The 27,783-nt window shown below is 40.3% G+C and overlaps 2 protein-coding genes across 3 annotated transcripts; one reads left to right on the forward strand and one right to left on the reverse strand.

Annotated features, from left to right (window-relative positions):
* Positions 1 to 680: 680 nt before the first annotated feature.
* On the reverse strand, positions 681 to 18,474 carry LOC124876165 (clathrin interactor 1-like). 2 transcript variants are annotated; one of them, XM_047378716.1, is made up of 13 exons: positions 18,336 to 18,474; positions 15,872 to 15,976; positions 13,467 to 13,571; positions 13,264 to 13,360; positions 11,405 to 11,513; positions 11,032 to 11,208; positions 10,369 to 10,537; positions 9,408 to 9,624; positions 9,250 to 9,331; positions 9,085 to 9,162; positions 7,397 to 7,719; positions 5,326 to 5,509; positions 681 to 3,988 (listed from the first exon to the last, which is right to left on the reverse strand). In XM_047378716.1, exons 3-13 carry the CDS (start codon positions 13,556 to 13,558, stop codon positions 3,612 to 3,614), a joined length of 1,905 nt encoding a protein of 634 aa, XP_047234672.1. In that variant the 5' UTR covers positions 13,559 to 13,571; positions 15,872 to 15,976; positions 18,336 to 18,474; the 3' UTR covers positions 681 to 3,611. The 2 variants fall into 2 exon arrangements, with proteins under 2 accessions (XP_047234672.1, XP_047234671.1); XM_047378715.1 differs by lacking the exon at positions 15,872 to 15,976 and having other exon boundaries at positions 18,336 to 18,468.
* Positions 18,336 to 27,707, forward strand: LOC124876167 (pinopsin-like). Its single transcript, XM_047378718.1, has 6 exons — positions 18,336 to 18,459; positions 20,296 to 20,614; positions 23,704 to 23,872; positions 25,871 to 26,042; positions 26,127 to 26,351; positions 27,439 to 27,707. The coding sequence occupies exons 2-6, from the start codon at positions 20,395 to 20,397 to the stop codon at positions 27,601 to 27,603; spliced, it is 951 nt and encodes a 316-aa protein (XP_047234674.1). The 5' UTR covers positions 18,336 to 18,459; positions 20,296 to 20,394; the 3' UTR covers positions 27,604 to 27,707.
* Positions 27,708 to 27,783: the final 76 nt, after the last annotated feature.

Raw genomic sequence — 27,783 nt, forward strand, 5'->3', positions numbered from 1 at the left:
TGACTATACAGGCATGCACTTTCATATCAACAGTAGCAAACAGTTGTTGACGGTCCTGTGATGACATTCTAGGGTTTTTTGAGACTTCTGTTCACATCTTGCAGTCTGCTCTTGGGGTGAACCTGATTGGGCGGCCAGACCTGGGCATGTTTGCGGTGGTTTTGAATGTCCTCCACTTGTAGATTCTTTTCTGTAGAGTGTAAGGGTTGATTTCAAATTGTTTTGGCAGCTCTTTGAATCCCTTACCAAACTCATAAGGCCCCAGATAGCTTTGATTCTCACCATGGTGTTGTTTCACTTCAACAGTCAGGAGCACACCAAACTAAATGTCTGACACTTGAAAGAGCAAACCAGCTTGAAAATACTGAGTAATGTTGTTCATTACATTTAAAGCTGATGTGATCATTTTAAGTGGAAATACTTGCTGGAGTTTTCTAATTTATTTCTTACAAGAAAATCTTTTTTTTTTTTACATCTTATATTTCACAAAACATTTGAAACATTTCAAATGTCTTTTCTTCAGTTGTTATTGTTTATTCATATTACTTGATTTTTTTCAGTTTTGCTACACTTAATATAAAGCGTGCAAATATGTCTCAAAAATACACAGGCTATCGTTGGGTGTCTTAATGCACAGTTTTCATGAATGTGTAAGTGGGGAAAAATAAGAAAACCAACTGTTTAATGTTATAATTTAATTTAATGTTGACTGAAGTACAGAAAATATACAGTAATCAAATAAAAAGATCTGCGTTGAAGGAAAAAAGAACATGATTCAAGTAAACTACATAAATCACTTTAGCTGCAATTCTCCCATATGAACATAACCATAAAACTAATAAAATATTAAACTAAAACCTGTGGAATTATATTTCTGAGAGTAACAAAATAAAGATTTGGTCATTTGGAGGGCAGCGCCTTGGAAAATGACAAAAGAGGCTCTGCTTAGCTGTGTTTCTACATTTAACAGAGGAAACTTATACCCATACATAAAGTCACAAACACCCAGTCATCTATCTCTGACACAGATGTCACCGCAAACCCTTTGGACTGGTTTCCAGCTTATTTAATCTGTGTCAAATGTTGTGGAGCATCCTCTCAACCAATGGATTGTGAGGTGAAGGTGAAAAATGTTTGCTGGCAAAAAGACTTTCCAACTCAAGGTACACTGCAGAGGTATTCCCAGAATCCACAGTAAACATATAAGTAATGTTGCAGCTCATGTTTTTCAAGACTCTTTTTCCACCGAACTGGAAGAAAAATACTTCTGTACCTCAATGCATAAAAACGGTCTGTATGCATAAAGGTTCGAGAGACACCGTTAGTGTGTGTGGGTCAGAAAGCAACACTGAATAGCCTACTGACATTTGTGAAGTCACATTCACAAGTTGCATAAAGACAAAATAAATCAGTAGCACTCTGAAACAAATACTGAGTGGCCCTTTAATCAGACAGCAATGTGGTAAACTCAGTCAGAAAGTCAAACACAACAATCATTCAACACTACCTGTCCAAATATTGTAATGTAACAAGCCGATAACAAATTCATAAATCATGTTGAAGAGCAAAAAAAAAAAAGAAGTTGGCTTGTCTGGGTCCAGATATATATTCTTTTAACCCAACCACTCTTATATGGCCCAAGCAGAACAGGCATGGATTACTGTTTTAAAGTATGCTCATTCTGCCCACTGCTGGAGGACAATATCTTACTGTGCTGCAAAGCCCCTTTCAGACAGGAAGAGTACAAATTTAATCTGGTCAAAATCAAGCATGTCTGGGTCAACTCTGCATAATTATCCTGCTGGTTTTCCATTAAATTAACAGTAACAGTGGATAAATTGGATATCTGACTATATGTTCAGATTATGAATAATCAAATGCACAATAGAAACTTCTCTTTAATGATTTTCTTTTCAACAATAAGAAGCAGCATCTTTATATTTTTTCCAGGATTCTTGATGTATTTCATGGCTAAATGGCAGGTTAAGAGCAAACTCTAAATTAACTTTATAAAGATGCAAACTCATTGTGCCCACTATGTTTTCATACTGATAGAGCAGGTCAGGGTGCTGATCATTTTGCCCTTCACCATTCCATACCTTTGTAGTTTTGGTTGCTTTAAACCTGAATGTTTTGAGTATGAAATGATGCCGTCTGACACGGCGCATTTCATACTTACAATGTGTTAATATGCACCCACCAGGGGGATGTTTTACACCTGAATTGACAACCAGTGGTTCACGTACAGTAAGTCTTCTATTTTGTTCTCATAGTCTACGGTAAACCTGATATTATGTGTCCAAAAAATAATATCTAACTACAAGAGGCAGCTTAAAGGTTTTTGGTTTTTAGCAGCAGTCGTTTTTCATATTGGTTCATACTTCAAAATGCAGTTTGGAACCAAAATAAATGGTAATAGGATGTAAAACTAACTCGGAACCCACAGGGTAGCACCTATGTTAACAATAATGGGTGCTGATCATTTCGCCCCTTTATCTTAATTTCTGTCCTGTTTTCTTACCAGTTTTTGTCAAGTCGCCCTTCTGCTACAAATCATCCCGCGATGGGCGGAACCGTTTCATACTTTAGAAATTTGGCTACCTACCAGGTGGATGTTTGGTACCCGCTTTATAAAAAGGTGATCTAATGTAAAGTTTTTATATCCAATAAACAACATGTACCAGCAGGAGGTCAATTATTAACCAAATTAGAGGAAATTTGGTTTAATCAGATGCCACGATTTGTCACATTTTAGCAACAATACAACTGAATTAAATGATATCTAATGTTTGAGGATTTTAATCACCTTTTATGTCCGTAATTCATGAAACCACTTCACTATAGTGAAAAATTAATTCAGACAGCACAGCTTAAGGACATAGGTAAGTAGTGGTTTGTTTACAGGGATGAAATGGAAGTAGGAGGCAACGAAATGGGGGTATGATTTGACGCTGGGGCCACCAACAACAAGTTTTCTCTGAATGGTAAAGATAAACATGCACAGACATGTCTGAATGGGGCTGTCTGGTATTTAACATAACAGTATCTAAAATTAAACAAATAAAAGGAGACCGCTTTGTTTTACATGTTTCATGTCTGAAAAGGGCTTAGCAGAGCTACTTTGGGCAAAAATGGAATGGCTTAAATTTTATGATTAAATTTGGATTAAAAAAATAATAACAAACTTGATTTTTCAGCTACAATGCAAAATTAGGGCCCCAGTGCCATTTTAGTTAGACTGAATTCTTTGTGCAGAAAAAAACAATGAATGAAGGAGGATACATGTGGTTTTATAAAAAGTCATGTGAAGACAATGATTTTTTTCCAGTAAAGGGAAGTAATGATGACTGATTATGTAATGACACCTTCGCACCACCTCCGGTTTCTTCTAAGGTAATCAGTGGGTACCCCATTTTCACCAAGGTCGTGCCATTATACTGGGATGGTGAACAATCACTGTGCCAGCTCGCCAAAGAGCCGAGGCAGACAGTGAAACATGCAAGGTTGTCTTCAAGTACAGCAAAGTCCTCTTGTACTTCACTTGCTCGCAGTTTCACACATTTATGCTCGCTTGCTCATTCACACACACACACAAATTTTACTGCAAACCTTTATTTCCCAAAATTGCCAAAGTTAGTGAAGGCATCTTGTTTGGGTGGAACGACAGCTGGGGTGATGGTGTGAGTTAGGCCCACTCCTACTCCTGGCACCCCCGTACCTGCCATACCACCTATCATCACAGGGGTAGCCATTCCCATACTCATGCTCATGTTCATTCCCATCATCCCTTGGTTTACAGGAATTCCACCCTGTAAACCTGTGGCCATTGATGGTGGCATGCCAACAGCCAGGTGAGCAGGCATGCCCATTGTCATGGCGCCTCCTGCCATCATGGGATTGGCTGGCGGTCTGATAGGAGTCACATGAGGCGGTGAGCTGAGGTTTAGTCCTCCAAAATTCTGAGCCAACAGGTTGACTGGAGGCACTCCTGTGCAAACACAGACGTGTGCAAATCTGAATGCGATTGTTTGTGGAATACTGTGGTAATGAAGATTTAGAATGGGCATTTTCTTGGAATAGTTTGAAGAGTTTACACTGGGACTATAGTGCCTTGCAAAAGATTTCATACACCTTTGACCCCTTTCACATATTGACACTTGTTACAACCACGAGATTCTATGTATTATGAGACAGGCCAACACAAAGTAGTAGAAAAACAGTTCTCAAAAGGAATTACAAAATAAGATCTGAAAGGTGGGGGATGCATTTGTATTCAGCCCCCTACTCCGATAGCCCTGATTAACATCCAGTGCAACAACTTGGCTTCAGAAGTCACCTAATGAGTAAATAAAGCCCACCTGTGTGTAATGAGATGGAAAGAGTATGGCACACCTACAAATCTACCAAGACATGCCTGTCTACCTAAACAGATTGAACAAGGAGAGCATTAATCAGAGAAGCAGCCAATAGGTCCGTGGTAACTCTAGTGAAGCTGCAGAGATCCACAGCTCAGGTGGGACAATCTGCTATCAACTATTATTCATACACTTCCATCTATCCTTTATGGAAGAAAGAGAAGAAGAAAACCAGCAGCATCATGCTGCCATGAGACACTTGTCTTCAGCTGGGACGGGGAAGCTGATCAGAGGTCATGAGAAGAGCAATGGAGGTAAATACAGGGCAATACTGGAAGCTTGTTGTTTAAGCTTGGATGCAAAAGAACTGAGATTATGGGGAGCTTCACCCTCAAGCAGGACAACAGCTGTAAACATACAGCCAGAGATACAATGCAATGGGTTAGATCAAAGCATATTCATGTGTTAGAATGGATGGCCTAGTCAAAGGCCACATCTACATAAACTGAGAAACTGTGACAAGATTTGAAATATGATGTTCAAAGATACTCTCGATCCCATGTGACTGGGGTTGAGCTACTTTAGAAAGAAGATTTGGTAGAAATGTCAAACTCTAGATGTGCAAAGCTGGTTCTACAAACTATTGACTGAGGATAAACACAATGCATGTCACACTTTTCAGATTTTCATGCACAAAAAGTCCTGAGAACCAAGTGTCGTTTTCCTTCCATCCTACTAATGTTTACTATATTCTGTTGATTTATCACGTAAAATTAGAAACTTAATAAAATCTATTGAAGTTTTAGGTTTTTAATGTGACAAAATATGAAAAGGTTCAAGGTGTGTGAATACTTTTGCAAAGCAATGTAAGTAGGTTTCAGAAGGTCCACCTTGTCTGTAAAAACTGACTCAGCAAGGTGATGACTCAGAGATACATTTTTAAAAACAACTGTTGTTTGAAGGACTTTACCTTGTTGCTGGATTATATTGTTCAGAGTGGGTGGTGTCTTTGTGGGGTTGAGGCCTGCTGAAAGGAAGTCCAGGCTGATGTTGACAGATGGGTCGGACCAGGTTGACCCTAACGATCCCTGACTTCCAACCCCAGCCTTCTGCTGTGATCCGACTGTCTGCTGGGACACCATGGCCACCAAATTCTGAAACAAATGACCAGTGTTTTTCTGTGAAGCATTTGTGGTCTAATCCTTTTAAAAACAAATATTTACTTAACTTCCAAAGGTGAAAGTTTCAGAGAAATGTGTGCAGCAACAAGGTGAATATTTCTTGACAATACAGGTCCTTCTCAAAATATTAGCATATTGTGATAAAGTTCATTATTTTCCATAATGTCATGATGAAAATTTAACATTCATATATTTTAGATTCATTGCACACTAACTGAAATATTTCAGGTCTTTTATTGTCTTAATACGGATGATTTTGGCATACAGCTCATGAAAACCCATAATTCCTATCTCACAAAATTAGCATATCATTAAAAGGGTTTCTAAACGAGCTATGAACCTAATCATCTGAATCAACGAGTTAACTCTAAACACCTGCAAAAGATTCCTGAGGCCTTTAAAACTCCCAGCCTGGTTCATCACTCAAAACCCCAATTATGGGTAAGACTGCCGACCTGACTGCTGTCCAGAAGGCCACTATTGACACCCTCAAGCAAGAGGGTAAGACACAGAAATAAATTTCTGAACAAATAGGCTCTTCCCAGAGTGCTGTATCAAGGCACCTCAGTGGGAAGTCTATGGGAAGGAAAAAGTGTGGCAGAAAACGCTGCACAACGAGAAGAGGTGACCGGACCCTGAGGAAGATTGTGGAGAAGGGCCGATTCCAGACCTTGGGGGACCTGCGGAAGCAGTGGACTGAGTCTAGAGTAGAAACATCCAGAGCCACCGTGCACAGGCGTGTGCAGGAAATGGGCTACAGGTGCCGCATTCCCCAGGTCAAGCCACTTTTGAACCAGAAACAACGGCAGAAGCGCCTGACCTGGGCTACAGAGAAGCAGCACTGGACTGTTGCTCAGTGGTCCAAAGTACTTTTTTCGGATGAAAGCAAATTCTGCATGTCATTCAGAAATCAAGGTGCCAGAGTCTGGAGGAAGACTGGGGAGAAGGAAATGCCAAAATGCCAGAAGTCCAGTGTCAAGTACCCACAGTCAGTGATGGTCTGGGGTGCCGTGTCAGCTGCTGGTGTTGGTCCACTGTGTTTTATCAAGGGCAGGGTCAATACAGCTAGCTATCAGGAGATTTTGGAGCACTTCATGCTTCCATCTGCTGAAAAGCTTTATGGAGATGAAGATTTCATTTTTCAGCACGACCTGGCACCTGCTCACAGTGCCAAAACCACTGGTAAATGGTTTACTGACCATGGTATCACTGTGCTCAATTGGCCCGCCAACTCTCCTGACCTGAACCCCATAGAGAATCTGTGGGATATTGTGAAGAGAACATTGAGAGACTCAAGACCCAACACTCTGGATGAGCTAAAGGCCGCTATCGAAGCATCCTGGGCCTCCATAAGACCTCAGCAGTGCCACAGGCTGATTGCCTCCATGCCACGCCGCATTGAAGCAGTCATTTCTGCAAAAGGATTCCCGACCAAGTATTGAGTGCATAACTGTACATGATTATTTGAAGGTTGACGTTTTTTGTATTAAAAAGACTTTTCTTTTATTGGTCGGATGAAATATGCTAATTTTGTGAGATAGGAATTTTGGGTTTTCATGAGCTGTATGCCACAATCATCCGTATTAAGACAATAAAAGACCTGAAATATTTCAGTTAGTGTGCAATGAGTCTAAAATATATGAATGTTAAATTTTCATCATGACATTATGGAAAATAATGAACTTTATCACAATATGCTAATATTTTGAGAAGGACCTGTATAAGACCTAATTTTAATGTTAAAAATATATTCTGAAAGTCACAGACAATTCTGGACTATTCTTTCAACAATATTTACTATCAACAATGTAACAATTTTTACAAAATTCTCTGCAAATTCATCCTTCCTTTGATGGATACCTGTTGAGAGCGGGAGTGTGGCATCGTAGGCATAGAAACGGTTGCTCCCGGCGTCACCCCTCCCAGAGAGAATGTCATGCTCTGAGAAGCACTGAGCGTTGTGTGTGGATTGGTTGGCTGGTGGCTAACTCCACTCATCAGGTCAAAGAGCTCAGAAGATGGGGGGACAGAGGAGGGATTTGAAGCAGTTGTCGTGGGCGACGGTCTGCTGCCAAACAGGTCCGTAACTGGCTGGGAAAGACAGGAGCTGGACGAAGCGGGAGGATTTCCTGAAAAGGAGTTCCAGTCCCCGAATTCCCCATTTCCATTGGATGAGGCAGCAGCTGGTCATCAAGAAATAAATAGTATGGTTAACTGTAACTTAACCTCTCAAAGGTAAAAAAATATATATATAGGTAGCTTCAATGAATACCTGAAAATTATTATATTTGTTAAAGTTTGGTTAGATATGTCTATTAGAGTGCATCATTAGTTGTATTTTACTGGTTGTAACAATAATTCAAGAACAATAAATATTTCTGTAGATACAAATTGAAATTTGTCATTAAATTTCTGCTAATTAGGTCAACAGCAAAACAGTTAAAGTTGTTCTTTTATTTTGTGAGCCTGAAGTGTTGTGCAGTATTTTATAACCTACAAGCAGGGTAGTGGAGATAGCATGTTAGTCAAATAAGCTTGATGCTTGTTAAGGTGCATATGAATTTACGAGAAAAGGGCCGACTGGAAAACACTAGATGTAATGATGTGGAGCTGAGGAACCCGGAACAAGTAAAGATGTTGAGTAAGCTCAGGAATTTGACTCCTGACGAAGAAAAAACTAATTTGTAATATTCTTGTTTAGGTGATCCTCAATTAAATTAACAGATTGTTGAAATTAGGTTTCTAATTCACTGAGCTTATTGATCAACTCTCACTTCCTTTTTGTTTAGGGCTATGAACACGCCTTTGTTTTTTAGTGAAAAGGTCATTGTTAAAACATGCAGTTCAACAGCGGAAGCACAGAACATCTAAAGAGGATGAGACAGGAGCATGCAGATAGAGAGGATGAAGGACCAAGAGAGAAAGCACCGGGCACTGTTAGGAAATGGCAAGATGAGTTTAAAAGCATATGTTGTTGGAAAGCCATCATTTTTTATACTTTCTCACACAAAATATAGTATTAATAATGTGTCACATGCATATTTCAGCAGTGTACCTAAACATTTTCATGTGAAAATTACACTTTTTCATACTAAAATTTCTAGAGTTCTCAGTTCTTGATACAGGTTTGAAAATAAAAAATGCATTAGTACACGATGACTTTATGGCAGATATTTGCAAAGTCATCAGGCTTTAAATGTTGCAAAACATACAGACAGGAAGTTAAAAATGAAGGATGGAAGAAAGGAAAGACACTAGGAGAAAGGAAGCACAAAATGAAAGAATGACAGAAAGAAAGACAATATTTAGACAATGGGATACGGAATAATGTTTCCAATTTTCTGTACATATATTTCATACTCTATTTTCTTTCTCTATACATATCCAGACCTGGAAAATACTTGGATCAAAGTCCATACTCATCCAGTCTCCAAATGAACCATGTTTTAAAGTCTACTTGCATGTTGTCCATCTCAGTTCTATTTGGACACAGGTGGACAACATACATAAACTGATACTTTAAAGAAGCTGAGGGGGAAGAAGTTTACCAGTGGAGGTTGGGAGGCTGGCAGAGGCTGCAGGTGAGGAGAAGTCAGCAAAGCCACCTATGAGGTCTGAAGTCCCTCCTGGAGGAGTGAACACAAACACCAACTTAGAAGAGGATACAGAACTGTGTTTGAACAGAAATATGAGAGGAATCTGTTTGTGATTACCTGTTGCTGTGCTCTCATCGTTTGAAGGGTCAATCACCAGCAGGTCAGCCAGTCCACTGCTGGAAGACTGCTTCGCTGATGACTGAGGAGATGGACAACGTAATTAAACCTTCAATAATGAAGATTACCGTCACCCTAGAAACAATGTGTATGGATACCTTTCCCTCTGGGCTCTTGTCTCCTGTGTAGTGTGCTGCAGCACCCAGGTCCAGCGTCTTGCTGCTCGCCGCTCCGCTGCGTTTCCGTGTCGTGGTAGTCGTGGTTTCTGTTGCTTGTGTGATCTGGATGCTCTTTGTCGTGACGGTTTCCTCCTCATCTTTGAATTCGATTGTTTCCTGCCTCCCGTTTCTTGATCCTCTTTCCTCCTCGTTGTCACTATGGGAACCAGACAAGGGATGCATCAGAACTCAGGGGATTATGCTAAAGTTGAGTTGCTCTGCCTGTGTGTGATATATATGTATATAACTGGCTTTTTGTGTAATTGAATCACCTTAAGTCAGAGGTTTCAAAGACTGATAACTTTAGGGAGACATCTGTTGTATGACCCCATGTTTTACTGTAGGTTTGGTGTTCTTTTGGTGGGTTTTGGAACATTTTAGCCAGACCTTGTCTCTGTCTTGCAACCTTACTTGTCAGTTCAGATATATTAGGAGTACAAGATATTGTCAAATGTAGAAGTAAACCAACCAGTATTTGCTAGAAATACCTGCTGCTCTTTCAGTGTTGCTGTAGGCCTATAGAAAGCGCCCCTTACTAGCTTCTGTCTTGTCTTTGCACTAATGTTAAAGAAACCCACATTTATAGTAATTTACACTAAATACAATGATGTGGACTGTTTTGGATTCTCCCCCTGACAGAAAATGACAAAAAATCCTACTAGGACAGCTGAGCTATACTTCCGATTCATCAGATTCAGTATAACTAACGGCAGGAGTAAACTGAAGAAGACAGAATGCTGAAACTGAATCGATTAAGTGTTCGTTTCATTTTTTGAAACATTTTTAGCATACTTATTTGATTTTCAGTTGAACTGATCCACATTTGGGAAATAGTTTGAAAATCATCCATCATGATTTTTACATCACAAAAACTTGCTATCAGAGTAGTGGATCCGTTTACCTGATCCTATCAGGTGAATCATCTCGCTCCTTCTTTCTGAACTTGTTGAGCGTGTCGTCGATGGTGCTGCCTATCTTATCGCTGATCTCTCCGAGCTTTTCACTGAATGGGAAAGCTCCTCTGCTCTTGTCCCAGTCCTCATCCCACTTATTCCGATCTAATTCATTAGCTGGAAAAAGAAAAGGTCAAAAACGGAGAGTCTTCACATAAACTGACCAAACAAGATTGGCAACTTAAAACCCCTATTTTAACTACATATGTTTTATTGTATATGTGTTTTACTATAATTAATTTAAAATATGACAGCAATATTTAAGTGTCAGAGCTGAAGAAAAGTGATTAAATATTTTCTCTAAGGTTGTCTCTAAAGCCACAAATTAAAGGATAGTTATGGTTGTAAGTAACTAGGCAAAAAACTGAGAAGTTGTACATATTCTTTACTGATTCTGTATTTTCCATTCTTAGCACTTACCAACCTAATTATAAATCTGCAAATAATAAACCATACCAGTAATTTACTCCATGATAGGATTAAGGGTTTAGGCATAAATAAAAAGCATGTTCCAGTTGCTTTAGAAAATATTTTTCTCAAGTTATGCAGGAGGGATCATATTATGATTTTAATCCTCTCAAGCTGTCAGATTAACTCTATGAGCTACTTACAGTTCTTAAAGCTGCCCCCTCCTCCGTCCATACTGTCAGAGGAGACTCCAATATATTTATCCTTGTTCTTCTTGGCTTTCTTCCTCTCCTCTCTCAGTCTGTCGTCATCCTGGATGAACTCCACCATCTCCTTCACCTTCTGACGCACGTTTATACCCTGATCCTTACTATTCTCATCTGTAGATAAACCCAATAAACAGACAAGTCACAGATAGAAACCCCTGTAGAAGCATTTTTAGTTCTTTTTACCTCCTGTTTTTTTATTCAAAGACAAATTGCATTTATCTAAATGCATGGTACCTGATAGATGCGAATATTAAAACCTAAAGCATAAAAATGGCAAAGAGAGAGTGATTTTTATTGGGAAACTCACCGATAAAATGATAGTTTTCTAGGGATCGCAGGTCATAGATGTGTTCTCTAGCGCTGGTGACGACTCTCTCAGAGCCGTTCCTGATCAGATAGGCAAGCAGAAGTAAGGCCTGGAAGAGAGAGGAGTGGATATTAGAGAGATGCAAAGAAACAAAGCAGACTCACAGCTAGGTTGATTTACCTTGGAATGCCCAGGGGAAAATAATTTACTAACTGTACAAAGAAAATTTATAAAAATGGAAAACGATCAATGTTTTTCACTTCGTAAGTATTAGTGCAGTGAGTCAGTGTCTTTCATAATCTAAATTGCTTGCTAAAAATATTTTCAACATCCTCTCTTTGCTAAGGTCCCCTTCACACCAGACTAAAAAAATGCACCATAAAATTAAGGTAGCCATAATGTGGGTGGTCTTTCCAGAATGCCTTTGGCAGTGTGGACGTGTGCCAAATGAAGTCAGCATCTCTGGAAAATGAAGTCAGCATCTCCATTAAGCGTGTCAGGAGAAGAAAACAAGACGTGCTTTAAAATTTTCTGGTCGATAGCTGTATTGACTGTTGATTTCAGAAAACACAGTGGAAAAACACCAGCAGATGACCTATTACCTAAAATCCTCACTGACTGTGGAAACATCAACTGGATTTCAAGCAATGTGGATTCTGTGTCCCTTCGCTCTTCCTCCAGAATCTGGGACCACGATTTCCAAATGAAATGAAAACTTGACTTTAATCTGAAAAGACAACTTTGAACTGCTGAGCAACAGCCCAGTTCTGTTTCTGCTAAGCCCAGTTAAGATGTTTCTGATGTCTCTGGTTCAGGAGTGGTTTGAATCAAGGAATGCAACATTTGGAGCTCATGTATAGGATTTGTGTGTGGTGGCTCTTGATGCGCTTACTCCAGCATCAGTCCACTCCTCGTGAAGCTCTCCTGAATCACTAAGTGGATTTTGCTTGAGAATCCCTGTTGCTGGTCCACCTTTTTTACCACAGTTTTTCCTTCCACTCAGCCTTCTATGAATAAGCTTGGATACAGCACTCAGCGAACAACCGGCTTCTTTAGCAATTACCTTTTGTGACCTACCCTCCTTGTGGAAGGTGTCAATGACTGTCTTCTGGATATCTGTCCAGTCAGCAGTCTTCCCCATGATTGTGTAGCCAACTGACCAAGACTTAGAGACCATTTAGAGGCAGGGAAAATCCTCTGCGATATGTAATAAGAGCGAAGTTCGGTCAGGATTGCCTTAACATTGAAATCAGGTTTTCCAAAGCTGCCGTAATCCAGCCATGTTAGAACAGGTCTTGGAGATCCTGGAGGCTATAGGGTGGTTTCTCCCTTTCCTCAAAATGTAGGAAATCATCACAATTCTGGGGCAGGATAAAACTGCAGTGCAGCCGTGCAAAAATACAGTAAATTAGTCTCTCAGCCACCAGCAGGAGTAACCAGCTCCACACTGACTCCACATAGATATAAACAGAACATACCTGATAAATAAGTCCCCCCAACATCCACCTCTGATACCATCATGGGCAACTGCCCCATATGAAAAAGTTTAGCTGATTTAAATACAGTTTGCAAGCTAACAGCTTACTTTGTTAACAATCATTGCTCCTGATATATTAACAGGCAGCCAACACATGCAAAAAGTAAACTGAACCTGAAAAAAGAACAAATTGTTGCCCTAAAAAACACAGACAGAAGAAAACTGGGTCTGGGCACACTCCCTCGTGTAAAAACATTTGTATGTAGGTCTGACGTCAAGCAGAAGCAAACACTAAGCCTCTGCTTAAATAAACCCAGACCAGACTTTAAGGAACAAGTCACACATTATCACACAACACAGATACAATGTATGGCAAACATACCTTGTACACTCGTCTCCAGTTTTTCTTATTATCCTTCAGCATCCTGGTCCAAAGCATGTTCATCACCTCGGGGAACTGCTCATACATAAATGTAGCTCTACAAACACATACAGTCAAATTTATAATCAGTCCAACAGCAAACATAAGTAAAACAAATCACGTCTGGGGAGCATGTAAATGTGTGGGGCTGTTGTTACACCTACTTGGCTATTTCTCCCATTAGCTGTCCAGAAGGTCCCCAGGGGTCATCATTGGTAGCTTCTCTAACCTTTGACTCTATCTCTGAGTAGTTCATAACCACATTAGTGCTGTTGACACAAACATTTATACCGATTATTATCAGTAGTATTAATATAGAACTTTGTTTCCACAAGACCAATACATGAAAAAAAGAGTTAAAAAAAAAACAAAACAATGAAGTTTTCCAGTACCATTTTTTTAATTTGAAGTTCCATTTTCACTTTGAATAATATCTAAACCCAAGTCACAGATTAATAGTGAAAATGTGGAGTAATACTATCTGTGGTCTAAATGACACTGGGTCTGCAAAATAGACCCACCAGTAGAAACAGGAGGTTGAAGACTGATGACAATAAAACATTTGACCCATATGTCAAAAGTGCTGCTTGTTCTTGTTTCTTATCATGTAAGGCGTACAGGTAAACCGAGTGTTATTATATCCACAGCTGAGGGGAACATGGCTAATTCAGTTACTACCTCCCTTAATACAGGTCCTTCTCAAAAAATTAGCATATTGTGATAAAGTTCATTATTTTCCATAATGTCATGATGAAAATTTAACATTCATATATTTTAGATTCATTGCACACTAACTGAAATATTTCAGGTCTTTTATTGTCTTAATACGGATGATTTTGGCATACAGCTCATGAAAACCCAAAATTCCTATCTCACAAAATTAGCATATCATTAAAAGGGTCTCTAAACGAGCTATGAACCTAATCATCTGAATCAACGAGTTAACTCTAAACACCTGCAAAAGATTCCTGAGGCCTTTAAAACTCCCAGCCTGGTTCATCACTCAAAACCCCAATCATGGGTAAGACTGCCGACCTGACTGCTGTCCAGAAGGCCACTATTGACACCCTCAAGCAAGAGGGTAAGACACAGAAAGAAATTTCTGAACGAATAGGCTGTTCCCAGAGTGCTGTATCAAGGCACCTCAGTGGGAAGTCTATGGGAAGGAAAAAGTGTGGCAGAAAACGCTGCACAACGAGAAGAGGTGACCGGACCCTGAGGAAGATTGTGGAGAAGGGCCGATTCCAGACCTTGGGGGACCTGCGGAAGCAGTGGACTGAGTCTGGAGTAGAAACATCCAGAGCCACCGTGCACAGGCGTGTGCAGGAAATGGGCTACAGGTGCCGCATTCCCCAGGTCAAGCCACTTTTGAACCAGAAACAGCGGCAGAAGTGCCTGACCTGGGCTACAGAGAAGCAGCACTGGACTGTTGCTCAGTGGTCCAAAGTACTTTTTTCGGATGAAAGCAAATTCTGCATGTCATTCGGAAATCAAGGTGCCAGAGTCTGGAGGAAGACTGGGGAGAAGGAAATGCCAAAATGCCAGAAGTCCAGTGTCAAGTACCCACAGTCAGTGATGGTCTGGGGTGCCGTGTCAGCTGCTGGTGTTGGTCCACTGTGTTTTATCAAGGGCAGGGTCAATGCAGCTAGCTATCAGGAGATTTTGGAGCACTTCATGCTTCCATCTGCTGAAAAGCTTTATGGAGATGAAGATTTCATTTTTCAGCACGACCTGGCACCTGCTCACAGTGTCAAAACCACTGGTAAATGGTTTACTGACCATGGTATCACTGTGCTCAATTGGCCTGCCAACTCTCCTGACCTGAACCCCATAGAGAATCTGTGGGATATTGTGAAGAGAACGTTGAGAGACTCAAGACCCAACACTCTGGATGAGCTAAAGGCCGCTATCGAAGCATCCTGGGCCTCCATAAGACCTCAGCAGTGCCACAGGCTGATTGCCTCCATGCCACGCCGCAGTGAAGCAGTCATTTCTGCAAAAGGATTCCCGACCAAGTATTGAGTGCATAACTGTACATGATTATTTGAAGGTTGACGTTTTTTGTATTAAAAACACTTTTCTTTTATTGGTCGGATGAAATATGCTAATTTTGTGAGATAGGAATTGTGGGTTTTCATGAGCTGTATGCCACAATCATCCGTATTAAGACAATAAAAGACCTGAAATATTTCAGTTAGTGTGCAATGAATCTAAAATATATGAATGTTAAATTTTCATCATTACATTATGGAAAATAATGAACTTTATCACAATATGCTAATATTTTGAGAAAGACCTGTAAAACCTCTCTTGAACGCCTGCAGCTTGCCCAAAATACAGCTGCTAAGTCTTTGTCTTGATCCTCCAAGTGCTCTCTTACTGCGCATCTTATGCTCTCTCTCCGTGCAACACAGAGTACAGTTTAAGGTGCTGGTTTGGACTTTGAAATCCTGCATGGTGAAGCAACCTAATACATTTCTGATCTTCTCAGGCTGTGTGTCACCACAGGACCCTGAGGTAAACTGACCAGGGCTTGCTATCTGCAGAGCTATTGCAGAATTGCTCTTGCCTTATAAAGGGGGATAGAGGAAGTGTGTCCACAGGTATGCTGCTTCCTGCCTTCTTTGTTCCTATAGTTCACTTTCTACTGTCTGCTTTCCTGTATATACAAATTCTGTAGAGAGATTAACACAAGAATCATCAGTTTAAAATAACTCTTCAGTTCAGTCATTTCTCTTTGTGTGCTCGCTCACAGAGAGCAGCCTTTTTCATTTCCTGCCTTACTCTACATCTCTTTGTTCTCTGAAACCTGCCAAACTCCCAGCAAGAGGAAACTAACAATAATTTAGAACTGGCAGCGGCAACCTTTAACTGTGTTATAATCAGCGATTGCAGAAAGCAGAAAGCTTTATATTAGTGAGCTGAAAAGAAATGCCTCTGCTGCCAGTTCTATGGAGGCAGATCAATAATGGAGTGTATTCATCATGGCCAGCCAGCCACAACTAACAGCTGATGGGAGCCGTTGTCTTTTAATCCGTTTCAAGCCCAGTGCTGATTCATATACTGCCTCGTCTGTATTCTCGCATCTGGCCATATCATTATTCTATATAGTACCTTCTATCTTTAATACATCGTATGCATACAATACCTTCGGTTGCCAGTTCACCCATTACGTGCAACCAACTTTACTTTGTTTTTAAATATATTTTTTCGTTGTTGCGTGAGGAGGGGGAGGTTTAAAATACATCAAAATAAAAAGAACAATTAACAGATACATTTTCGGTTAAGCTTATTTTTGCCAGCTTTAGTTTTTCTTTTTTTGGTTTTCCTATTCCATCAGGGGTATCAGATCAGGTTGTTTATTACATCCAATTGCAGCTATTTTTCTTGATTTAAGTCATGTTGCTAAAAACGTTTATCTAAATCTCATTACAGCACACACAAAAAATGGCTCTATTAACAGCTTTTAATAATTAACTTTTATCTGGTAAACCACAAGTCTGTCCTTTTTGATAAGCAAGTCAAAGCAGTATTTTTCTGTCCATTTAGGAACATTCTCCTCTACTCTTTCTTCTCTAACTTGTGGGGTACCCCCAGGCTCCACTTTTGGTCCCATGTGCTTTTCTTTATACATCAGCTCTGCACAATATAGCGACTCACAGTGATCATTGTAGTATCAATGCTTGCAATACTGCAATCTCATAGGACTGCTTGGATTTAATATTTGGGTGGATAGAAAATTTCAAGGGCCATACTTGTATGCAAATAAGACACTCGGACAGTTGGATGGTGCAAAACTGCTGTGATGCACACCACATGTTTAGTTTTAGTGGCTGAGATGCTAAACATCACAAAGGAAAGAGTCAAGAAAATGTGGACTTGTCGTAATCAATATTGTCACTGCAATATCAAACCACATGATCATAATTATATGTATTCTTGATATTGTGCAGCCCAAATGTATATATACTTTCTTAGGGGTCCATTTTCAAAGCATCGCATAATATTGATTTTCCTACTGCTTTTCCTATCTGAGCTAAAAGCATTCTGTTCCAACTTTGCAAAAATATCTTAGAGATGAAAAAATATGGATATGAAACGCTTCCTGAAACCACACAAAAACAAAACACAAATTCAGGTTTTTAGACAGACAGGTCTTTGTGTTTATGACAGTTCCACTGGCCCTTTAAGATCCCATTATCAGTCGTTTCCACTGAATTTGAGAAAGTTATCCATGATCTGATTTCAGCTTGCTCGGATTGATGTGATAAGGTTCACAAATAAAATGTTATTAGCCATTCCCAGACCCTGGATCAAAAACAGAGGTGACAAAGCTTTTGTCGTGGTTGCGTCTGCTTATCTATGAAACAACGTTGCAAAGACACACTTGGGTTGGTTTTGGTTTTACTCAGCAATGCATGCAGCGTCTTTCTTTCGACTACAGGGACAGACAGTACAGGAAGAAGATGTTCTTCCTCCTCCAGCAGGGTTACACTACGATAACTATATTCATAGACCTATATCACAGGGACATAACAAACGGCACAATGCGTGCGTTTGGAACCAGCCTACTATTCGCTTTTTTTGCAAGCATGCTACGTTGCTGTGGACCGTGGGCCTCAATAGAGCGCTGTGAGCGGTGAGGAGAAAACACGCCGTTCCTTTACTGTTGTTCAGCCACTATTTGTCCGTCATAAACAATAAGCCTTCCTGTTGGTGGTGTGTTGAATGGAGATGGTGGATGGTGAGCATCACCAGGGTGGGACAGACAGGCTTATAGCGGGATTAGCTAACCGTTTAGATTTATGTTATAACACATGGCGCTGAAAATGCCACAGCATATTTATTTATGGCGCAAGGTTGTGAGTTGGCAGCTAGCCAACTGATCCAAGCTAACAGCTGAAGGCCCGTGTCCTCTCCGCCATCAGCGATAAAAGTTAATGATGCTGCCCGGAGAAAGCCGCTCAATCAACGGTTAGTTCACGACCCATTTAGCGGGCTAGCCCTGAGCCTGCATCTCGGTTGGTACTCACGCTTTGTCCACCAGCTCCCTGACTTTCCACATGTTCAGCATCTCCGCACGGACCTGCGGGCTCCCCACCTCGATACTGCGCCGCCCCCGTTTCACGACACCCCGCAACCCAGAGGTGGAATCCGGTAAGTGACGAAAAAACAAACCACTCCGCTCACTGATCCGATCCGATCTGAACAGCGACCGCTGCGGGTAACGGATCGGCTACAGTTGCCAGGGAAACGGCCTCTGTCGACGTCACTGCAGCGTCGTGATGTAGGCTGCAAACTGAAAAATGCAATTTATCAAAGATCAATAACACCTCTGAATTCATATCAGGAGAATTAACATTATTCTAGTTTTTTTGTGAATTCTTATAATTACAGTTACCTTATTTTTATTGTTTTTCTTCCGACTGCTTACATCGTGGGTATCATCTAAATATTAATCTTATATTTTACAAACCTTTTACTCCAAAACACGCAACATTAACACAAATTTGGCGCACACTGTTGTTGTCTTTAGTCAGTAAGCAGTAGCGGTTTCGAATAGCGCATCAGATATGAGCACCAGATAATAAAATACAATTTATCTGTCAGCTATGCATCTTTTCTGGTTTTCCGTGCCATTCATGCAAGAATTAATCAACCAGTCAATCAAAAAGAAAAAAAAACACAAACTTTCTTTCATGCAGCCACCAACTTTCGCTATATATATATATATATATATATATATATATATATATATATATATATATATATATATATATATATATATATATATTTTGTATTTTAGAGACACATAGTTTTACAATAATGGAGAACTTTTTTTTTACAAGACGATTTAAATAGTTAAATAGATGTACTTGTAATCATGTTTTTTTTTTATTTTTTTTAGCATAATTCCTCTTTGAAGAAAAGCATGAAACCATCCGTTTTTTATGTCAAAACAGCCTCACATGTAGGTCATTGCAGAAGAGGATATTCCTTTCAAAAGGGTTATTTTTTCCAAATCCACATGAAGTCCAAGGTGAGAGCTTTAGTTAAAGGGAAGAACGCTTCAGGTTTAATAATACCCCAGGAGCATCTCCTGTTGCCACCAGTACAGAACTGGGGTTCAAAAAACATCAATATATTGGATATCTTGTGAAGAACAAAGACACCCATATATGGATGCAAGCCTATTTTAATTGATTCTCCTTTTGAATTTATTTTTGCATCTGGAAATGTGTTTGTCTGCATGAGAAAAGTTAAGAGCTACCATGCTTCAAGTGTTGTACCCAGGATGAAGCATCTTGACACATTCCATGAGAAGCAGTCATACATTAATATCCACGGGGTCATTTTTATTCCACACATATATAGGCTGCTTCCTGAACCATGGTTAGCTTTCAAGTAGTGAGTACATGCACCAGATTTTAGGCGTGCTGAGAGACATTTTCCCCAGTCAGATGAAAACAGTTTAGTGCAAAACTCTGCACACACATCATTCAGTTCAGGGAACCTCAAATATTGATTTAATTTAGTTATGTATAATAGTTTCATGACACTGAAAACTCAGTGTGATAGTTTATTAGTCAAATGCTTCAGCATCTTGGCTCATGGGTGAGAGCAATCTTGGCCTATCCTCTGGGTCAGCAAAAACTTGCATAATTCACGAGTTGGATCTTTTATTGAGGTCCCCAATCTGCTCTGCAATGTTGCAACAAGAACAATTAAAAAGCATGTTGCTGATAAGGAAATGACTGCTGCTTTCTTCACTCCTGCTTTCTGCTGAATATAAAGTTGGCATATTTTACCACAAATTTCCATAAATATTATAGTTTACTGCTTTGATTAATTCAATAAGGACCAGCAAATAGGGTGACAGCTTAAGGACTGGCAGCAGCTCCAAAGATTAGTCCCTCCCAGTCTGGTCATTTTTCAGCAGTGGGTTTTATGCATTCAGCTATGGGTTACAGTGCCACGATGATCCACTTTCAGCACAGCAGTAACCTCAGCGCTGGGAAGCTGAACCCTGGGTCAGACTCCTCTCTAAGCCGGGCAGGTCACACCTCAGCTGCAGTTGTTCTCGGGTTCATCATGGTCCTGGGCATTCTGGGTAACTTTCTGTTGCTCCTGGTGTTCTCTCGCTTCCCCGGGCTGCGGACACCGGCCAACCTGCTCCTGATCAACATCAGCGTCAGCGACATGCTGGTCTGCATCTTCGGGACTCCTCTCAGCTTCGCGGCCAGCGTGCGCAGCAGGTGGCTGACCGGGTCCGATGGGTGCCGGTGGTACGGCTTCTGCAACGCGCTGTTCGGTAACTGGAAGTTATTATTATTTATTTTAATATTCTGCGTGATACAACCATGACATGTGTATAATTAACTATCTATGCAAGCATCCAATGGCCAAACATTAGCCTATTTCAGAAAAGTATTTAAGTATAATTTGAATTTTTGTTTTTACACTGTAAATAAGTCTAAACAACTATTTAAAAAAGCGGAATGTAAGGAAAATTGTCCAACTTCTCTGTTATAGAAGTTGTCAAATTAAAGAACCATTTAGCCAATACAATCAGACAAATTAAATGATCTTAAAAACAACAAAACAAAACGCAAAATGAGGAAGTATGAGTTCAGGTCCTCAGATTAAAGTCATGGTAGCAGCTGAATGTTCTTTCCAGTGCTTTAATTAATGGGCAGAATACCAAGCATAAACAACCCATAAACCTCAGTTTATTTTATTGAACGTTGATATAAAGTATTGCATAATTGTGAAGTGGAAGAAAAATGATATAGGGGTTTTTAAATATCAAATAAAAAATCTGAGAAGTTTGGCCTGCATACAGATTCAGTCCCCTTTACTCTGATACCCTTAAATCAAATCCAGTTAAACCAATAGTCTTCAAAAAAAAAATCAAGGAAACAGAGTACAAATATGTGTAATTTAATCCCAGTGTAAATGCAGCTGTTCTGCGAGAAAGTCCTCTGTTCAAAGAGACCAAAACTGAGTTGTCCTGTGGAGTAAAACTTACGCTTCAAATCACCTTTAACTCACCAACCCCATATTAAAATGGGATGGTCAGTGAATCATTCTGTTTTTCTTCAGCAAGAACAAGAAAACTAGTGGGAGTTGTTAGGACGGTGGATGGAGTTTAATACAGGGCATTCTTAGCAGGAAATACAGGGGTTGGACAATGAAACTGAAACACCTGGTTTTAGACCACAATAATTTAGTAGTATGGTGTAGGGCCTCTTTTTGCGGCCAATACAGCGTCAATTTGTCTTGGGAATGACATATACAAGCCCTGCACAGTGGTCAGAGGGATTTTAAGCCATTCTTCTTGCAGGATAGAGACCAGGTCACTACGTGGTACTGGTGGAGGAAAACGTTTCCTGACTCGCTCCTCCAAAACACCCCAAAGTGGCTCAATAATATTTAGATCTGGTGACTGTGCAGGCCATGGGAGATGTTCAACTTCCCTTTCATGTTCATCAAACCAATCTTTCACCAGTCTTGCTGTGTGTATTGGTGCATTGTCATCCTGATACACGGCACCGCCTTCAGGATACAATGTTTGAACCATTGGATGCACATGGTCCTCAAGAATGGTTTGGTAGTCCTTGGCAGTGACGCACCCATCTAGCACAAGTATTGGGCCAAGGGAATGCCATGATATGGCAGCCCAAACCATCACTGATCCACCCCCATGCTTCACTCTGGGCCTGCAACAGTCTGGGTGGTACGCTTCTTTGGGGCTTCTCCACACCGTAACTCTCCCAGATGTGGGGAAAACAGTAAAGGTGGACTCATCAGAGAACAATACATGTTTCACATTGGCATTGGCATGAGTGACCAAAGGTTTGGCTATAGCAGCCCGGCCGTGTATATTGACCCTGTGGAGCTCCCGACAGACAGTTCTGGTGGAAACAGGAGAGTTGAGGTGTACATTTAATTCTGCCGTGATTTGGGCAGCCGTGGTTTTATGCTTTTTTGGATACAATCCGGGTTAGCACCCGAACATCCCTTTCAGACAGCTTCCTCTTGCGTCCACAGTTAATCCTGTTGGATGTGGTTCGTCCTTCTTGGTGGTATGCTGACATTACCCTGGATATCGTGGCTCTTGATACATCACAAAGACTTGCTGTCTTGGTCACAGATGCGCCAGCAAGACGTGCACCAACAATTTATCCTCTTTTGAACTCTGGTATGTCACCCATAATGTTGTGTGCATTTCAATATTTTGAGTAAAACTCTTACCCTGCTAATTGAACCTTCACACTCTGCTCTTACTGGTGCAATGTGCAATCAATGAAGACTGGCTACCAGGCTGGTCCAATTTAGCCATGAAACCTCCCACACTAAAATGACAGGTGTTTCAGTTTCATTGTCCAACCCCTGTAAGTTTGAACCTGCACAAGACTTAACCTTAGGGCATGAAGGTAATCTTCCAGAACCAGAATCAGCTTTATTGGCCAAGATATGTTGAGCCGTTTTTTCTATAAAGAAAAATGAAAAAAGAAAGGCAGGTTGTGGCAGTGCAAATATGCTGTAAATAGGCTCGAAGGTGTTCATTGTATTCATCATCCTGGGGGAAGAAACTATCTCTGTGGCGGCTGGTTTCTGTCAACACCTAAATCTAATGGAGAATCTATGGCATATGATGTTCAAAGATGCTCTCCGTCCAGTCTGGCTGAATTCTAGCTGTTTTGTAAAGAAGCATTGGGCAACAACTCACGTCTAGATGTACCAAGCTGGTGGAGAGATATTCCCAAAGACCTGCAGAGGCAACCACAGCAAAATGTTTTTCTATAAAGTATTGACATTGGAGGGTTGAATACATATGTACACCACACTTCTAAGAAAAAATGTTCTAAAAAGCATATTTTATTACTTTGATAATTTTACAATTATATGCCACTTTGTGTTAGTGTATGACATAAAATCCTAAAAACAAATCATTGAAGTTTCTGGTTGTGATGTTATAAAAAGTGTAAACATTTAAGAGGTGTGAATATTTTTGTATGGCACTGTACATCTACTTTTATACTGATGATGCTTCACTTTTGGTAAAAGTAGCATTAGAAGCATCAATATTTGCTAAATTCACCAAAGAGGTTTAATAGTTATCCATGGTACTTCTTAAAGAAACATTTATTTATTTCAAATACATGTTGGCAATGTTTTTTATATTATAATGATTATGTTTGGACAAATATTGACTTGCCTATATTCTGTGCAGTGCAAGAGCGAGTCTATCTTTTATCTGTTCACCATAGGTTTAGAATGCAATATTTTACTTATGTCAAATAATATTTTCTGTTGAAATGTCAGTTTTCCCACCGTATCAGCCTGTTATTTTGTGACTTTGTTCTTGGATTGCTCATGGATGTGTCTGTCTGCCAGGAATTGTGTCTCTGGTGTCGCTCTCTCTGCTGTCTTTTGAGCGCTACACCATGCTGCTCAGCGGCTCCCAGATGAACTCCTCACAGTATCGCAGGGCCAGAGTGTCTGTAGCCATTTCCTGGTTCTACTCACTGCTGTGGACTCTGCCACCGCTGCTGGGCTGGAGCAGGTCTGTATTATCGCAGTATTTAACCCATCAGTTCTCACTTTAGTCCAAGCCCCAACTGACTACAACTGAGAGGAAGAAATAAATGTATAGCACAGGTTTTTGTGTTTTGTTTTTATATTATGATGCTCAGACAAACGCAAAACACCAGGAAGTAAAAAAGAAATCCACTTTTTAATGTTAAGGATATTGGTTCTTTTCAGTGAATTATAAACAATTTCTAACAAGGTGACAACACATGAAAAAACTGAGAAGGATCATGAAATAATAATGAAAAACGGTTTATCTGAGAATGTGGCATTGTTACAGTGACTTTCTTGACTGCCTCAAACTTTCCTATATTTAATAACATTACAGCTAGTAATTTCAAAATTATACATATTTCCAAGGAGAAGAGTTTCCTCCTTGTTATTCAGTCGACTAAAGGTTCTTCATCTTTTCCCCTCCTGGACGGATGAGAAGTTACCGTTTCTTAATTTGATCACGGACGAGTGGTCCCCCCCTCCCCTCATTTTTCTTCAGACCTGATCCATCCTCAACCGGTGGAGAGAAGAAATCAACGTCAAAGTAATTTAGTTCTTTTTATATTGAACTGGATAGGTGCATTTAGAGGTCTGGGCAGGACGAGGCAGAGTTAAGGTGATTTATAATCACCAGTAGTTATAAACCTGTTGCATGCAATACTGATTGAAGTGTTTTATGCTGAGCTGGGTTTTGATTTGCTGTGCAAGCGCTGCTGAATCGTGTGTGGTTAATGTTTGTCCAGCTGATCCAAAATCAGCCAGGAGTTAGAAGTTGGGACTTTTAAAAGTTTTTAATTCAAAGCAACTGCGGTGTGTACCTCGTGGTCTGACCACTCTTTTGTTCCAGTTTTTATTACTGGAGTTTTTCCTCTGAGTTCCAGCCTCAGAGTTTTATGACCCTTTGTCCGAGATTTTGTGCGATCAGCTGATAGTGGCTAAGAGCAACCAGCTCACCGTTTTATCAGCTGATCGCTGCAATCCAAACATCAACAGACAGGAGGATTTCTCTTCCATTTAACCCAAATTACACATTTTGTCCATAAAACTGCTGGTTTGATCTTCATAGACACTAAATGCATGTATATTTTTCTTTTATTATTATTGTTAGGTAGTCATTTTTATTCCCTTTGTGTAGAACAGTGCTTGTTAGTTAGGTGAAGGTTTTGGACCAGAATAATGGTATATCAGGATTATTTGGCTTCAATAAATCTTCATATATATAATTAAGAGAAGAGTTTGTGTTTATTTTGTGCAAGAGAGATTTATCTGTCAAAACAAGGTCAAAGTTCCCACACCTTCGGTGAAGTGGTTGAATAAACAGTGACAGTTTGTGATTTTGGTTAATAATTTGTAATTATTAAAGAGCTTTGAGCCCATAATCACAAGACCACAGGACATCTGTGATTTCTATTCATAAGTAATGATTTTTGGTTAAGAAATTAATTTTTCTTCTCAAATTATGATTTTAAATTATAATTCTTGATAAATATTAATTAATCAATAATCATAATCCTTACAGTGCTATGTAAATAAACTGAATTGAACTGAACTGGTGTTAGAACGTTAGGCTGCACGGTGGTGCAGTTAGTAGCACTGTTGCCTTGCAGCAAGAAGGTCCTGGGTTCGACTCCCGGCCGGGGGTCTTTCTGCATGGAGTTTGCATGTTCTCCCCGTGCATGCATGGGTTCTCACTGGGTACTCTGGCTTCCTCCCACAGTCCAAAAACAGGATTGTTAGGTTAACTGGTTTCTCTAAATGGCCCTTAGGTGTGAATGAGTCTATGCATGGTTGTATGTCTCTGTGTTGCCCTGCGATGGTGATCTGTACCCTGCTTCTCACCCATAGACTGCTGGAGCTAGGCACCAGCTCCCCTGTGTCCCACTATGGAATAAGTGGTATAGAAGACAAACAAATGCTGTAATTTTTAGAACTCATTTTTGGTGACTAACATACACACCTGTCTTCTGTTGTAAGGCAGCTATGGGCCAGAGGGTCCTGGCACCATCTGCTCAGTCCAGTGGCAGCAGCGCTCGGTCACTGCTCGCTCCTACATCATCTGTTTGTTCATTTTCTGCCTCATCCTGCCGCTGCTGCTCATGTTCTTCTGTTACGGCAGGATCCTGCTGGCTGTCCGAACTCTGACTAGAGAGGTAAGCTCAGAACCTGACCTTTAACCTCTGTCTGACGAGTTAACCTCTCCATTAATTCACCAGCGGTGGTTTGCGTGCCTCCAGGTGGCCAGTGTCGACCAGACGCAGACCGAAGCTCGAATCCTCCTGATGGTGGTCACCATGGTGACAGGCTATCTGCTGTGCTGGATACCGTACGGTGTTGTGGCAATGCTTGCCTCCTTTGGACGGCCAGGAGTGGTGCCGCCTGCTGCCACTTTAATTCCCTCCCTGCTGGCAAAGACCAGCACTGTTCTCAATCCAGTCATTTGTGTGCTGCTCAACAACCAGGTACCAGATAACATGTCTATTCTTAATTTAATCATTTTTTCTTCGTTTGATCCTTTGGGTCATAAAACCATCAACTGTGAGTAGTTTTCCTGTCACTGCTAAAGAAACCCATTCCCACAGCCTGATGCCACCATATTTCACAGTGGGGATGGAGTATTCAGAGTTATGTGTAGTTCATTTTGCATACACACACAGTGCTTTACATGTGGGGCACAATGTTTAGTTTTGATCCTATCAGACCAGAGTAACTTCCTGCGTAGACATGCATATTTGCAGCAATTCCACCATGATCTTCTTTTTTGTGAAAACACTGTATAAAACACATATTTACAAAAACATGTTTATTTTTTCCCCTTTTTATATATTCACATTTTAAATTTCTTTGATGAGAGCAAAGTGGAACCGAAGTCATATTCCTTGTTTATGTGCACAAGCCTGGCGAATGAAGCAGATTCTGATTCTGATGTTTGCCGATTTGTGGAGTGCCTAACTAGTAGTTCTCCTTCTGACAGATTCCCCCAACCGACCTGTGAACCCCTGCAGCTCCTCCAAAGTAACCATGGCCCTCTTATAGTTTTAGTCATTTGACTAAAATGCAATTTAATTTTTATGACATTTCAGTCATCTGCAGTAATTTTAATTTTAGATGAGTCTTGGAGGAAAGCATTAATAGCAGCTACAACTTTCATCCTTATTTGTATCTGCCCAAACTGCAGTCCAAGAGGAGAATCTCTTTCAGAAACCTGTTGTTTTTCCAGACGACTGATTGAACAGTGCCACGTGAGACGTTCAAAGTTTTGTATATTGTTTTATAACCTAACCCTGCCACCATGTTTTCTCCCTGATTACATGATTATATTTCAAACAACTAAAATACTAATTTTACTGTAACGCAGAAATTATGTTGTCTAGAAAGCTGAGATGTGTGCTGTGAAATAAGTCTGTAGCATTTACACCTTACTAAGCTCAATTAAATAGTTAGGCTTGTTTACATGTTGAAATGAGCATTTTTTCCAAAGCAAAAGTAAACTATCTGTACTGCTTTTAGTGTGCAATTTCCACCCACATATTTGTGCTTCTTTCTTAGTTCTCCAGATGTTTCTTCCACATGATCAGCTGCCGTTCAGAAGATTCAACCAATTCAGTTAATATATCGAGCAGTGGGGGCATCTGGCAGCAGAATCTGCCAAGAGAAGAGCAAAACACAGCCTGCCATTCTCACATTCAGAGACCATCAAGTCCAGCAACCTGAGCGGGTTGAAATGGTTGACAGTAAAACACGAGAGCACAAATTTTCTAGTCAGTATTGGGCTTTCTGCCAATCCATTTTATTTTTTGCCTAACCTGGGAATCATCAGAGGGTGCACTGTGTTGTCGACACACCAGCAGAGGGCGCTGCAGACAATGTGACTGGCTTTCTTTCCTTAAGAAA

This window comes from Girardinichthys multiradiatus, chromosome 11, assembly GCF_021462225.1.
Source record: "Girardinichthys multiradiatus isolate DD_20200921_A chromosome 11, DD_fGirMul_XY1, whole genome shotgun sequence".
Taxonomy (NCBI): domain Eukaryota; kingdom Metazoa; phylum Chordata; class Actinopteri; order Cyprinodontiformes; family Goodeidae; genus Girardinichthys; species Girardinichthys multiradiatus.